General features: G+C 33.9%; 1 protein-coding gene across 1 annotated transcript in view; it reads left to right on the forward strand.

Moving 5' to 3' along the window:
• LOC136038373 (partitioning defective 3 homolog) overlaps positions 1 to 15,787 on the forward strand; it is a 41,001-nt gene that overhangs the window by 19,348 nt on the left and 5,866 nt on the right. Inside the window, exons 7-8 of the mRNA XM_065721443.1 lie at positions 2,450 to 2,563; positions 9,343 to 9,479. Coding sequence (XP_065577515.1) covers positions 2,450 to 2,563; positions 9,343 to 9,479 — 251 coding nt within the window. The remainder of the gene's footprint in view (positions 1 to 2,449; positions 2,564 to 9,342; positions 9,480 to 15,787) is intronic.

Genomic DNA, 15,787 nt, shown 5'->3' on the forward strand with positions numbered 1-15,787 from the left:
TGAAGAATTGGGTACACTGGGATTCGAACCCGCGTCCTCTCAGACAAGGGATCCCGAATCCAGCGCACCAACCCACTCGGTCAGGACGGCTTACATGCTTATTGCCTTTCTTGGCAGGCGAATGGCGAATAGTGTTTGTTTTCATTTCTTAATAAATGTATATATCATATCTCATCATTATTTTCGTTGGGCTGATACTGTGCATACATAATCCTATCAGACATGCCTAGGGTTTTTTCTTTAAAATACTTCACTTCTGACTGCAGGTTAAAAATGTCTTTTTCAACGAAGAAACGTCACTTTCTACAGCATTTGTACCAGAATTAAACCTTAAGAATTCATAACGTAAGACTATTTTCTCTGATTTAAGTGCTTGTATTCCATTTTCTGCTACAGTAAATCGCTGTTCAGTTGATTGGACTGAGCTACGAGTCTCGCGTATAATGTCCATCCTCTTAGCAAAGTCCTCTGATAGCTTCAGTGACAAAACCTGAGTTATCGCTGGCTTCTGAATATCCGGTCTTCCCGACGTATTTGCGGTGTTTGTAGCCATGTCCTCGCTAGAATCAATATCTGGACGACTCTTTTTGTTATTTTTTTCTTGTCCACCTAAACTTAGTAATAGCTAAAATTTACTTACTTGAAAAATAAAGAAAGCATCAGTCCTTTATCCCTCCTTTTTTCCAAAGCTCCATTTTTCCACTGTACTATTGCTTTAATCCCATATCATGGATAGTTTTAACTTTAAATCACTTTGGACGAATAGTAGCTGATACTTTCCGTCCTTGAGCTTTCTTTAGGATAAGGCTTCAAATTTTTAGTAGTGTTTTATCGGCTTATATAAGGTTTTCGTTGTATCACAGCATACAGATAACTTAGTAATAATCAAACTTCATTCATTTCATTATGTCATTCATACAGTAGCCAATAGCAAGCACTAAGGTCCTAACTGGTTAAGCGATGAATCATGACTTGCTAGTATGCCATCTGGTATGAATATTAAGCCAGCTAGTATGATGACTCGTAAAGTAATAGTATCGCTATAAGCCAAGGTGTTTTCTATAAGCCAAGGTGTTTTCTATAAGCCAAGGTGTTCTCTATAAGCCAAGGTGTTTTCTATAAGCCAAGGTGTTTTCTATAAGCCAAGGTGTTGTCTTGGTCATAGTTAAACCTGAAAAATTTAATAAATTGAAGGCTCCAATTGAAAGGAGATTTTAAAGCGCGAGTGAATTTATTTTATTTATATATAGGAGAAGCAGGACATTGATCTGATGATTAAGACCAGGGGCCCAGCAACACATCTATCCGGTTTTGATATTAGGGAATTTATCAATCTGCATTGGCAGATGATTTTATTTTCTGACCATTGTGTGATTGAGGGCTTTCGCGTGTTCCTTAATTGGTTAGTCCTAACTTCCCTGATGTAATCCGTGAGACATAGCAATAAATACTTATTTGGTCACATGTAAGCTGGTTACATATCTCCCTAACTACCTCCGGCTCGTAAAAAAGTAGAAAAAATGCATATAAAAATTTTTTATGCGTTTTGTAAAGTTGTCCTCCCCCCCTAAGTAAAAAATCTGTATACGCCTTTGTAAGTTACCTATGTACTTTGATCCAAGTTTTTTTTTTTTCTATCAGCTCTTTAATTCATGTCTTTTTTTATCTCCACTCCCTCCCCTTCCCAAAAAACGCACCTTCGTACATACTTTTTGAAAAATCTCCTGTTATAGTATATTATAGTAGATAATTATATTATAGTAGATAATATGATCAAACTTGATGGTCAAAAGCATTGATAACATGTATTAAGATGAACTGGAATTGAAATTTGGAAAAGAAGATATTATCTACCATCTAGTGTCGCTCTTCAGTACCAATTTAAAATGATGACAAACTATGTATCATAGTAGTATAAAAGTGAAGCTCATAAAACTGATAATCAAGTTTGAGCCAAGGAAAAAAACACATCCTTCGGGGGGGGGGGGGGAAGTATTAGGCCACACTTCTGTCTGATGTGTTAATCTTAGTCTTTTTTGTATTTCTGTCAAAAACATTTAGATCGTAGGGAGAAAATAATTGTGACAAAAAAAATCATCACTAAAAATGATATTTAATGTTCTGAGAAGCAAAATTCATGTTGGATTTTCATGTTAACTATGTAGCATTTAACTATGTGGCATTTAAAGCTGGGCTCGTAATTATGAGGAGTTGAAATAAGGTGAAAAAATAGAAAAAGATTTAGATACTAGCTAAACCATGTTATATGGCTTTTGTAAAATAGCTTTCTATATCTGAAAAATTACATTTTTTATGGGAAAATGTCGCTTGAACTTGTCTTTAACTCCTTCCAATAAGATGCATTTGTCTTTAATTTAGCTTATACTTTGGCAACGTGTTTACTTATGCTTGGTCTAATAATATTTTTCTTGTATTTGTGCTTACAAAGGATTTGGACCACGGGGAGAGCATGCAATCCCTAGTAGCTAAAGACTGTTCTTTTTCTGCGCTCTCATTGGAATCTTTTTTCAAATTATGTCAAATTGGGAAGCATGATTCTGTGGTAATTATTTCATTCTTCTGTATCTGGCTTCTTTCTGCTCTAAGACAATGGTTGTGGTTTCATTTTGCACGGATATGGAATTATAGATATCAAGCACCATAATCGCTGTAGAAAAGATATATATATATATATATATATTAAAAAGAAAAATTATAGAAAATAATTCGTTTCTTCAATGGTTGCTACTGGTTCTCTCTATACTTTATCAAGCACCATAATCGCAGTAGAAAAGATATATATATATATATATATATATATATATATATATATATATATATATATATATATATATATATATATATATATATATATATATATATATATATATATATATATATATATATATATTGTAAAGAAAGATTGTAGAGAAGTAGAAAATAATACATTTTTGAAGCGTTAGTACTGGTTCCGTCTATACTTTATCAAGCACCATAATCGCTGTAGAAAAGATATAAATTGAAAAGAAAGATTGTAGAAAAAAGTACGTTTTTTGAAATGTTGCTTTTGGATCTCTCTTGATTTTCTCTTTTGGAAAATATACCAAATAGAGATTCCGGTCAAACTGGTCTCTGCCAACTTCTGAAGGAAAGACAGTAATAACTTTTTTTTATAATATATAGAAAAATTATATTAAATGGATCTTCTGAATCGCATACCGTTTAATCCGTGAAATAATGTGATCACCCAGAACCAATTATTTTCTTGTTCCTGTATATCAAATTTTATCAAATTTACATTTGAAAGGTGATGTTTTGGTTGAATGATTAATGTAGAATACTTGATGCGTAAATAATGATATGATTCCAGAATGACTGTGATAACGTAATGATTCTAGTATGATTCACCCTGGAAAACTCTTCCCTCCGTGAACAATTACCCTGAACAAATAAAAGTTCAAATAGGGATAAGTACTTTTATTATGTAGTGAAAATAGATATAAAAGCTCTGAATATTTCAATCAAATACACTGATGATCGTCATCAGCAGATAAAATGATGTATTACTGTTAAAACAAACGATATTTATACTCAACAAAATAAGTGCTTCCAGCACATAAATAGTTTCCAGTTCATTGGCTAGAGTTGTTTCCAGGGGTGGATCTAGAGAAACATCTTGGGGGGGGGCAACTGGAACAAGGGCGCCAATGTGACTCGAGGTGGGGACCAAAGTAAAAAGTTTATTTTAAAAAAGATTTAAAAAAGAAGAAAAAAGAACAGAATAAGGGCGCCAGAAATATCTTGGAGGAAGGGTCACCCCCCCCCCCCGACCCCATGGCCTAAATTGATTTTAACTCTTTCATTCATCTAAATTCAACCAAATTAGCTATATAGTTAAAATGAATAGATAGACAGATTTATCACACGAAGCCCTATTGGGCCATTCGCTATTTAATTAGTCACAAAACTAAAATTAAGACTTTTTGAGTGGGGAGTGGACAGGGGCAGTTAAAAAAAAAATTACTTCTTAGCATAAATTCATGTTGTAAGTTGCCTTGTCATATCCCCACCATTGAAGCCTAGACACCATACCCTAGATCGACGGGCTCACAAGAAAGAAAATAAAACAAATATGCCAAAAAAAAAAGAAAAAAAACACATTCTGATGATGAAGATCTAGCAAGCAAGTTTAATTATATGATTAATTTTTCATGAAAACCAGGTTTATTGTATAATGTTATGACAAAATGATTCGTAATCTGATCGTGCTAGCAGTTTCATGTCTGAATCTCTAACAGATCAAGAGCAAAATCTTGGGTAAGGGGGCTGCTGAACCAAGGGCGCCAATGTGACTCGAGTTGGGCACCAAATTAAAAATTTATTTTAAAAAAGATTTGACAAAAGTAAAGAAAAAAGAACGGAATAAGTGTGCCAGGAGTGTCTGAGGAGGAGGGTCGCCCCCACCGACCTCATGTATCTGTTCCTGGCCTAAATTGCTTTTAATTCTTTCATTCATCTAATGTCAATCAAATTAGCTATATAGTTAAAATAAATAGATAGACTGATTTATTCACACGAAAGCCCTATTGGGCCAACCGCTATTTAACTAGTCACAAAACTGAAATTAAGAATCTTTGAGGGTGGAGTGGGGTTTATTATTAGTCAAAACTTACCTTTCGATTTCCGGGTATTTTCGGATATTTTACCAAAATATCCTTCGATCCCCTTGCACATTCAGCCATCAGTCTTCGTCTTTTATCCATTCTATGCTCGTGTCCAGATTTTTTATTTTTATCCATTTTGAACTTTTAGCTACAAGGCTACTTTTCAATATGTCAATGTGAATAGACAAATAGCTATAATTGTGTTACCCCGTTTATGAAACGTGTTGAATGTACCCCTTTTGTCTTCAATACGTGTTTCCATTTTCGTGAAATAGGGGAAAGTTCCATGTTCATAGAAAAACCTTTGTAGCAATCAAAGATTTATATGCCAATTTTACAGATACTGAACCGGCTGAAGATAAATAATTTTTGTTCTTTTTAATTTTCAACTTTGCTCTTTACATTCATAGGAAAGCTTTGCTTTTTGTTGTTAATTGGGTAGATCACCTATGAATAATTGATCAAATTGACAAGTATACTTAAAAAAAGAGTAAGAAAGCAAAAAAGAACTGAATGTGAATGAGGGCGCCAGAAAAATTTTGGGGGGGCTAAGGTCCCCCTGGATTCGCACCTGGTTGTGTCAGAGGGTTCATTATCAGGGTCCATTAAAAGCCTTGAGTTGTAAATTTTTCTGCTTTAATATTGCCTAACTTTAAATTGAATTTTTCATGAAGGTGGCACATTCTTCTTCTTCCAATTGCACAAGAAATGTTGCTAGATTTATAGTTCTACGTTTGTTTGTGCCTACCATCCCCATGTATACGACGTTGGTATTTTTTGAAGACCACACTGCCTTTCTATGACGAACAAATAAAAGCTCAAATAGGGACAAGTCCTTTTTGACAGTGAAAACAGATACAAAAAGCTCTGTTGTATGTAATAGAAATATCCAGAACTCCTTGTATCTGTTTTCACTGTCTCTGACTTATCCGTATTTGAACTTCTTTTTTTCGTCCTAGAAAGGCAAAGTGGTCTTCGAAAAAATACCTAAAAATTACCCCCTCCCCCCCCCCTGTGGAAAATTATTGCCTGGGAAATTCTCCCACACGTAAAATTAAGAAGCCAGGGAATAAAAGGAAGAAGAAAAGAAGGGACTTTGAAATGTTCTACCTGTATCCTATAGTTTTGGTTTTTATATTTTTATTTCTTTTGACGATTTTGTTCAATATTTTCAGGGGCTGGTGATTGAGGTATCATAGCAGGGTATGATTAAGATTAAAGAAAATTATTTTAAAATATGAAATTTGTGGCAACTGTGGGAGGGTGTCCCGTGATGAAAATGCGCAGAGATGCTGGCTGGGACTGAGAAGTACGAGTAATTACTACCTGCGAGCACTGTCTGGCACCACAATTTGTAGTAAATGATACCATTTTACCTCTTGAGATTAAAAACGTGTCCACTAGGTGTGCATCAAAAGTTTTCTTGTCTGAAGTAGTTTTTAGAAGCTTTTTTTTAGTGTAATTTAAATAAAATGGAGTCAAACTCCAATTCAGAACACAGTAAATTTAAAATATTTAAATTATACAACGTAGGGTATCGGGAAGTCATACACCATAAGCATTATCTTGGCTATGAAATCTGAAGTACTAAAGTATTTATAGTACTTCCAAAGATCTATTTTTTCTAATTAAACGGCCTTTCTGATTCAGGGGTCATCCTTAAAGAATTGGAACAAAATTCAAACTTTAGCGTAAAGAGCGAGGTATTGACGAGGGGGCGAACCACTCATATATGTAATAATTTCTGTTCGTTTTAAGTTTTAATGTTGCTCCTTACTTTCAGTTGAAAAAACATGTTCCTTTATTTAATTTCTGATCGTTTTTAAACAATGCTGGCAAAAGCGGCGCCCCCTTTATTGAAAACTTTCTTCCTCTAAGAAAAATTCTTCCATGGGAAGATACTCCCACGTAACCTAGAAACTCTGAAAAATGTTGGCTTGTAGAATAATTACGATCTTTAGTGTCGTATTTCATGAGGTTTTACAAACGATAAAAACCATTCCCAAAATAAACATTTTCACGTCATATAATGACGAAAAATAAAATGATGAGATAAGACTTATTTATTATGAATTAAACGTACAATAATGCACTATACTATTCTGCCAAAGGTTCTTCGGCCTAAGAAGGGGAAAGACACACGAGTCAAAGCTCAGAGAGGAAAAAATCACTAGCTTATTGACAGAGAGAAGAGAGAAAAAAATATTGAACACAAAAATTAGATGGGTTAGATTTTTGAAATAGAATTGTATCAATTTGAAACACAAAAGTTACCCCACTAGATGGATAATCTTACTCTATTATAGATCTTTACTCCACTAAATAGATCAATACACAAAAACTTAAATCCGGCTGATAATCCCTGTTTTCAGTTATTTGGATATGTCAGGAAAAACCAACTCGCCAAAAAACATATTGCGGCAATACTTAACAAATATGTTATCCTAACTTTTTTGATGCATTTGGAAAAGGAGCTTTCTTTGTTAAGCTAGAAAATGGGTTAATTTGGGCTGAATTTACAATATTCAGCCCAAATTAACAATATGCTGATCTCTAAATGTTATTGTTGTTGAACTTTTATAAGTTGACCTGTTTCATGATGACTCTGCTAGCTAAACAGTTGTATTGCACACAAATTTGATTATCCAGTTTCAGAGAGCTCAAGTAATTTAGAAAAGGTTTTTTGTTTTTTTTTTTCTTCTTCTTCTTCTTCTTCTTCTTAAGGGTGAATTACACGGCGAAATCATTCTAAGAATCAAAAAGATTTGCCTGCCCGGTATATGATTTTGATTCTTTGAAAAACATCGTTGTCGTGAATCTCGATTCCGATTCATCATCCTATTGCTACTTTTTCTTATTATTTTCTATAATGCAAAAGAAAGAATAGGTATAGTTCAATATCTTGCTGTTTGGATGAACTAAGAGATGTTACCCATTAGTTGTAATAAGCTGAGTTGTATAAGTTGGTCTTCTCTCGGATCTGAGATAAGCATACCCATTAATGGGCTCTTCCTTTGATATCCTTTAAGTTTATCGGCAGGTTTAATCGATGTCTGATCTGACAAAACGTACCTGCTAAAGAAATGAAAATTAAGGCAGCAAAATTGAATTACTATATATATTTTTAATTATTAATTTTTAATTAGTTAAATATTTATTAATTATTAATATTTAAGTTGTCATATAATTAAAATGTTTACGGAATGGTACATGAAGTTAATATATAAAATGCATATGATGTTGGACATATAATTAAAATGAAATTAAACCAAAGAAATTTTGAAAATGTTACAGAGAAATACGAAGCTTGAACTGCTAAAATGATTAGTTAACTGAAGCTTTTTAGTTAATTAAGTGAATTAGTTAATTAAGTAATTAAAGGATTTGTAGGCTAATGTCACCAAGAGCAAAACTTCAGCCATATAGACTGGGTGTGCATTTGAACCCTTAATTACGGTGGTTGAATTGATTACAGTGAAGGACAGTATTGTAATACAATAAGGTCTACTGGACTTCTACTATTACTAATACAACCAACAACTCGTTGTAGTCTGAGCATCCTGAGACCAACACAGCCATGCATGCTCCTTCTCCCTAATATATTTAGTTATCCAATTTACTTAAAATTCTTCCGATGACCACCCACCCCATCCGGGAATGACCTTTTTTGTTTGACCTTAGATGGTAGACTGACAAGGACGATCTTTGTCGTTCTTCATCCAGAAAACGTGTTCTTGTCAACCCACGATTTTTCTCACACCCCTAGAATGCGGGATAGGACTACATTTTTGTGCAACTTTTTATTTGATATGCGATCAGTCGAACATGCACCCCAAAAGTATTCATAGATAATTCCTCCAGAAAGTATCGGTAAAATACTCTGTCTTTCGAAACGCCCGCCTTCCAGAACCACATTTGACCACTGTCATCATTGTAGCATCCAGTGTTCTAGTCTTGGTTAGCAGATTTTTTCTTCTTTCATTTTTTTTTGTGGCTTATTTACTTATTGTTTTTTACTCTGAAAAAATGCCCCGTGCCTCTACATCTGACAAGGTTCAAATGTCGAAGGCTTCTTGCTTTGCCAGTATGGTAATATGCTATAAAATTAAATTATAAAATTAAATGACATTAAAAAATTAAAATTACAAAATTACAAAATTGAAATTAAAAAATTAAAAAAAAAATTATTAAATTATAAGATTAAATGACCCATAGCCAGGGGTACAGCTCTGGTTTTGAATTCGGGGAGGGGTGTGGTAAGAACGTGCCGCCAAAATCTAAACCAGAGAAACTTAAATAGAATGCTTTTCAAATGCTCTTAAGGCCACCTTTTCCAAAAATTGTAAAATCCGAGTAAAATTCCCAACGTCCTAAAGTGATTACCCTCTGATTTTACCCAATAACAGCAGTTATGGAAAGGCAACTAGTATTTGTGGCTAAAACAATCCGAGCAGCTATGAATATGACTATTGATGGCAAAACACATAAAGTTGACTATAGGTCAACTGAAGTCCAAGGTCCCAAAGGATTCTAGTCCTTTCCCGGGGGATTCTTCGGACAAATCTTATGAGCAAAAGAATGAAATAAAAGACTGATGACATTCAACCATGCTTGTAGTCAGTCACAAAAAAAAAAAATACCGGTCTTATTGATGTTTGTTTTTCGTTTTGTTTTTTAGAGGCCTGCCTCTTCCCAAGAAATAGTCCATGGGCGGTCATCAAGTTTCGATATGACTAAGCGACAACCCACTCGGTATGAACCACAAGGACAACCACCGAACTATGTCAATGTTGAAGAAAAACATGAACAAATCAGGTAATTTTTTTCCCTGTGTGTAGCCTATTCTCAAAATCCCCCTCACCTGCCGTTTTCTTGATGACAGTGTCTCCTATCCATCTTTTCGGTTTCATGCTTCATGAAACATTGTAGCTTATTTATCTTTACTTTTGTGTTTAATTAATATAATTGTAGAACCTTTTATGTTGTATTTAAATTGTTATATACGAGTTTGTTATACTTGAATTAAAGTACAGACAAGATTACTTCTAAAGTTATTGGGACAAGATAACTTAAAAGACACTACAGGATTGGATCTTACCTAAAATTTTCGATTACTTAAAATTTTCGATCGCTTTTGTTTAGTAAAGCGAATTTGTATAAAGCCAACGGAAGCTATGAGTAAGCTCTTTTGATCAAACCCCTCTGATAGAGTCCTTCCCCTATTACAATAACTTTGGTAAATTTTTTTGTAAGATTTGGGCCTGTGCTCTGTCAAGCATAACACCCTCCCATTTCGTTGCACACTTACTTAAAATAGTCGTTTCAAGATAAGCTACTTTTAATTATTTGAGGCCAGGGTTAGATCTAAGAGCAGTATAAAGGGGGGGGGGAATGTGACAAGGACGCCAATAATTGACCAAATTTACAAATTCATTGTCAAAAAAGAGTTAAAAACAGAAAAGAAAACAAGGAATGAGGGTGCTATTTTTTGGAGGGGGGGTACATCACCCCCACCCCCTGGATCTGCCAGTGTTTGAGGATTTGTGCACAGGATCAAGTAACCTTGTAAAAGTGTGACTCTAAAGAATTATGAAGTTATACCCCTGATTGCTTGACACAGGCCTATTGACGACCAATGTTTAATTGGCTAGTCATTCTAGAGCTCCAAGTGGATCAAATTGCAACGGGGCTTTTTACCGTGGAAATTGGCTTTTGTGTGTTTTTGGTGAAAATCAAGTCCAAAGCAATTTCAGAGCATATAGTAGTTCTCGGTTTAGGTCTAAATACAGAATAAAAGACTGCCACTTCAAACATCTTATGCAAATCGTCCACATCTGACGAGGCAACGTGGCAATTCATAAGTTACAAGTCATCCAGGGGCAAAACGTGAGTAATAGCCAAAAAAAAGCTAACAAAAGCTTATGCACTAATGTGGAAATCTAAACAGAGCATTTTTAAATTGTATACTAATTATTATATACTATTTAATTGTATATACTAATTGTATATTAATAATTATAATTGTGTATTATATTTATATCTTTAATTGTAATTAATAATTATAAAAATAATCGAAAATTCGACCACTTTAAAGCGTTACAACGAATTTCTTTCCGTAAAAAAAGTTTTTCTTACCATAGTTGAAACCTTCAGTACTAAAGTAGTAACCACTGCAATATTTCAGCCAATGCAAAGGACATAATTTTGTTCATCCCATGAGAGCATCGACTGTCGGCTCTTCATATTAATATTGACCCATCAGTTAATAATTGCCATGCTAATGTCAACCTGATAATGGAGAGACCCTCATCTTATTAGTTACTAAAAATAGAATTGGTGAAGCTTTATTTTTTTCATAGGCTTTTATTCATTTTCAATTTTATAAGTATCAAATTATTGTTGTTTATTGCTTTGATTGCTCCACACCACACAATTATAACTAAAAAGAGTTATGCTTTTCTATCCTTTTCTATAGAACCCTATCCTTTTCTATAGAACCTTACCCTTTTCTATAGAACCCTATCCATTTCTATAGAGTCTTGTCCCTTTTTTATAGAACCCTATTTTTTTTCTATAGAACCCTATCCTTTTCTATAGAACCTTATCCTTTTCTTCAAAACCTTATCCTTTTCTATAGAACTTTATCCTTATCTGTAGAACCCTATCCATTTCTATAGAATCTTATCCTTTTTATAGAACCTTATCCTTTTATATAGAACCTTATCCTTTTCTATAAAACCTTATCCTTTTCTATAGAATCCCATCCTTTTCTATAGAACCTTATCCTTTTCTATAGAACCTTATCCTTTTCTATAGAACCCTGTCCTTTTCTATAGAATTTTATCCTTCTCTATAGAACATTATCCTTTTCTTTAGAACCTTTTCTATTAAACATTATCCTTTTCTATTAAACCCTATCCTTTTCTATGGAACCCTATCTTTTTCTATAGAACCTTATCCTTTTCTATAGAACCCATATTTTTTATTGTCCTCTTTCCCTGTTGTCCTAGACAACTGTAAAGACGGCAGGAGCGGGTTTTAGAATCTTATCCTTCTCTATAGAACATTATTCTTTTCTTTAAAACCTTTTCTATTGAACCTTATCCTTTTTTATTAAACCCTATCCTTTTCTATGGAACCCTATCTTTTTCTATAGAACCTTATCCTTTTCTATAGAACCCATATTTTTTATTGTCCTCTTTCCCTGTTGTCCTAGACAACTGTAAAGACGGCAGGAGCGGGTTTTATGGCAGAGCCGAAGTTCAATTCGATGAAAAACAGTATTATTCAACTATTAAAGAACAACTTGGCTGAAAAAGTGTCTGCTATTATTATTATTTTTTATTCATTTTCTTTATTTTGTATTAATTACTTTCTTTGTAGTATATATTATGTAATAAATGAGGATATGTTTAATTAAAGTGGTTTTCTATTAAACTATTTATTAAATTATCTAAGATTAAATTGTTAAAATAGTTTTTATTTAATTATTTTCACCTACTCTCAAAAATATAAAATAAACTTAGTTTTTAATTACTTTTTTTGCATTTGCATTAATTAAAATTATCATTTCATTAATTATATATAATAATTAATAAAACTTCTAAATATCTTTTTTTATATAGAATTTCTATAAGCCCTGGACGACTGAAAAGACCGCAAGAACAGGTTTTATGGCTGAGGGCCTAAGTTTAATTTGAAGAAAAACAGTATTGTTCAACTATTAATGAGTAATTTGGCTGGAAAAGTGTATGCTATTGTTATTTTTTGTTGTTATTTTTATTCATCTTATATTATTTACTTTCTGTTTATTATATATTTACTAATGATATAATGGTAGAAATATTTAAGGTAAAATTCTAGTTGATTGACTTTTGGCTATCTCAGAAAAGAGTTAGGTTAGGAAAATGAAACTTTCAGGGATGGGTCTAAAGGCTAAAGTATGTCCCAGGAAGGTATTTTGAAGTACCCATCTCCATTCCCTCTCCCTCTAGAGGGCCCTGAAATTTGCCTACATGACAGGTTATACCTATTGAATTTTTGACAAAACAACATTTTACCTTAATTTTCAGGTACCAGTTGCCTTTTCTCTGCCTTTAGTTCTGAAAATTCAATTCCTGTTATTTGAGTAGAATTTTGAGCCATATCGATGTGTTTTTTTTTTAATTTAGGAAATGTATTTGCATATCTTTAAAACCTTATAAATTGGGATTGAGCAAAGTTGTGAAGCTGAAAACAATTTGTTGTACATTCATACAAGCAGAAGATAAATTTTGCAAAGTTTCACTTTTATAACGCACGTTTTTTAAAGGTCATTGAAGGTCAGGGTCCTCTAGAGGGAGAAGGAGTGGAGGTGGGTACTTCGAAGTGCCTTCCCGGGACACACTTTAGCCTTTAGACCCATCCCTGAAAATTTCATTTTCCTAACCTAACTCCTTTCCGAGATAGCCAAAAGTCAATCAACCAGAATTTTACCAGATTTAATAATGAAATATTTATTTTTAAAGTGAAAGATGTTTAATTAAACATAATTTCTATTAAGTCATTTATCAAATTGTCTAAATGAAACTGTTAATTCTAAATATCTAAGTTAAATTTATTTTTTATTTCACTTTTTTTGTTTCATTTAATTGAAAGAATATTTTCCATGAATTATTTGATATAGTTAACATACTTCCAAATCATTTTATTTTTGTTTCCTTTTGATTGTTTCGCAGAATTGCAGCTAAAAAGGCCATCTTTTTCTATAGAACTCCTATAAGCCCTAGACAGCTGAAAAGACTGCGAGAGCAGGTTTTATGGCAGAGAGCCAAAGTTGAATTTGAGGAAGAAAGGTATTATTCAACTAGTAACGTGTAATTTGGCATGAAAAGTATAGACTTTTAGTTTAGTTTCAATTCAGCTTTGGCATGATTATTTTATTTGCCTCTTACTTATTCATCCGTAAATTATTGTGTTGTTATTGTTTATTTACACTTATAATAATTGTTTTTCAGATATCACTTCTAGTTACTTTGTCTTACCCTTTTTTTGTTAAGCCAAACTATGCTATTTAGAAATTAGCTAGCCGATTATTTGACTTTAGTCTTAGACTACATATTTTTCTTTTAGTCTCAACTAGCTCACTGGCTACGCATGGTAAATCTTGACTAATCAGAATAGCCTGTATATAATCTATCGGTTGTTTTTCATTTATTTGCAAATTTGATCGATCGACAGGCGACGATTGCCAGGGAACTACCTGTGAATACAGACTTTTTTTTTTATTTAAAAAAAAAATTTAAGAAACAAATTTTAATTTATTTCTATGCCCCATAACAATATCTAGGTCAGTATTGCCATTCAAACATTTTAGTGCCATCATTGTATATATAGTTTACAGTATTTGCTCAAACAGTATCATATACTGAAACTGAAATAAAATTTGGGTACTCTGCCATTAACATTCGTTCCAGTTCAACAATAGCATTAATTATGTGCTTGGAGCCTAATCTCAATATGTGATAGGTTGGGTGTGTTCAATTTCGGGTTTTTATGGAATTCGGTATTCTACCAAGTGCCGTATAGCGATCGTAATTTCTGTCCGTCGCTCTGTCTGTCTGTTGGTCCCAGTTTTGCTAGTTCGGGTACTTCCATATGAGCTAGGACAATGAAAGTTGGTGGGCGTATCAGGGACTGGCCAAGATTAAATTAAAAATAGTCGCTTTTCCGATTCGATCATCTGGGGGGGGGGGGGCGGTTAATTCGGAAAATTAGAAAAAATGAGGTATTTTTAACTTGCGAACGGGTGATTGGATCTTAGTGAAATTTGATATTTAGAAGGATCTCGTGTTTCAGAACTCTTATTTTAAATTGCGACTGGATCCGGTGACATCGGGGGGAGTTGGAGGGGAAACCGGAAATCTTCTAAAACGCTTCGAGTGGAGAGATTGGGATGAAACTTGGTGAGAAGAATCAGCACAAGTCCTAGATACGTGATCGACATAACCGGACCGGATCCAATCTCTTTGGGGGAGTTGGAGGGATTTCTAGTTCTTTGGCGAGTTCGGTGCTTCTTGACGCGAAATCGGACGATGATGTAAAATGAGGACGATGAAATCGATAACTCTAGTACAGAGTCTAATTTTAGGTTCCGACCTCGTCACAAGGGCCATATGAGCTCTTGGCTCTTGTTTTTTCTGCTTTTATAAGGAATTATGATGGATTGAAAGAAACAATGACTAGTCAAGCACCCCTGAAAATGAACTTTATTTCTAATTGTCACATTGATATCTAGGTCAGGGTTGCCATCCAAACATTCGGTACCGTCATAGTAGATAAGACGGTGTCATACAGCATTTGCTCATAACGATATCCTGTCTGAAACTGAAATCAAATTCAAGTGCTTTGTGGTAACATTATTTCGTCAAAATCGTGGTGAGGGGGGGGGGGCAAAGTTGGAGCCCATTTTCTCAAATCAAAGTGGGAATCACAGTGAAAACTGAAAACAAGCCATGTAATACTATAAAGGTAAAGATATACTAAAGAAGAATCTGTGGGGGAGTCAGGTCTGGGAGGGGCAGTTGGCCCCTGTCCCATTGCAAATTACGCCCCTGGTGCTCTGCTAGGAACATTTATTACAGTTCCACATTAACATCAATTAAATTTACGTTGCCTAGGGTAAGTCAAGTGTCGCAGCAACATCTTGATCAGGGATTTGAGGAGGATATGTAAATAATTATATTGACTTCGTAACCAATTGAATCTTAAATGTATATACAATATACTCTCAATTATTTCGGAAAAAAGTACAATGTAGACTAATTGGCACGAATATCTAATTCCTTCCTCTGGTTTTGTTTCTTCGCTTATAAACATTGTAGAGAAATTTGAATAAAGGATTTAGATCCTTTGGTGATCGTATTTTGCCGGAATACATGGTTTAATTATGGTTTATTTACAGACGTTAAAAACTATAGATAGAATTGTAACCATTGTCAGGCAGTCTGGTTGAGATGGGGGCACTCTAGTTACATGTGTGTATAGGGTTAAGCCAGAGTGGCGCCTCTCTCGTAAGTAGCTGTCAAAGTGGCCCTACCCCTTTTCGCGTCATAAATGACACCTCTAAGGGAGAACTCATGAAA

This window comes from Artemia franciscana, chromosome 18, assembly GCF_032884065.1.
Source record: "Artemia franciscana chromosome 18, ASM3288406v1, whole genome shotgun sequence".
NCBI classification, from domain to species: domain Eukaryota; kingdom Metazoa; phylum Arthropoda; class Branchiopoda; order Anostraca; family Artemiidae; genus Artemia; species Artemia franciscana.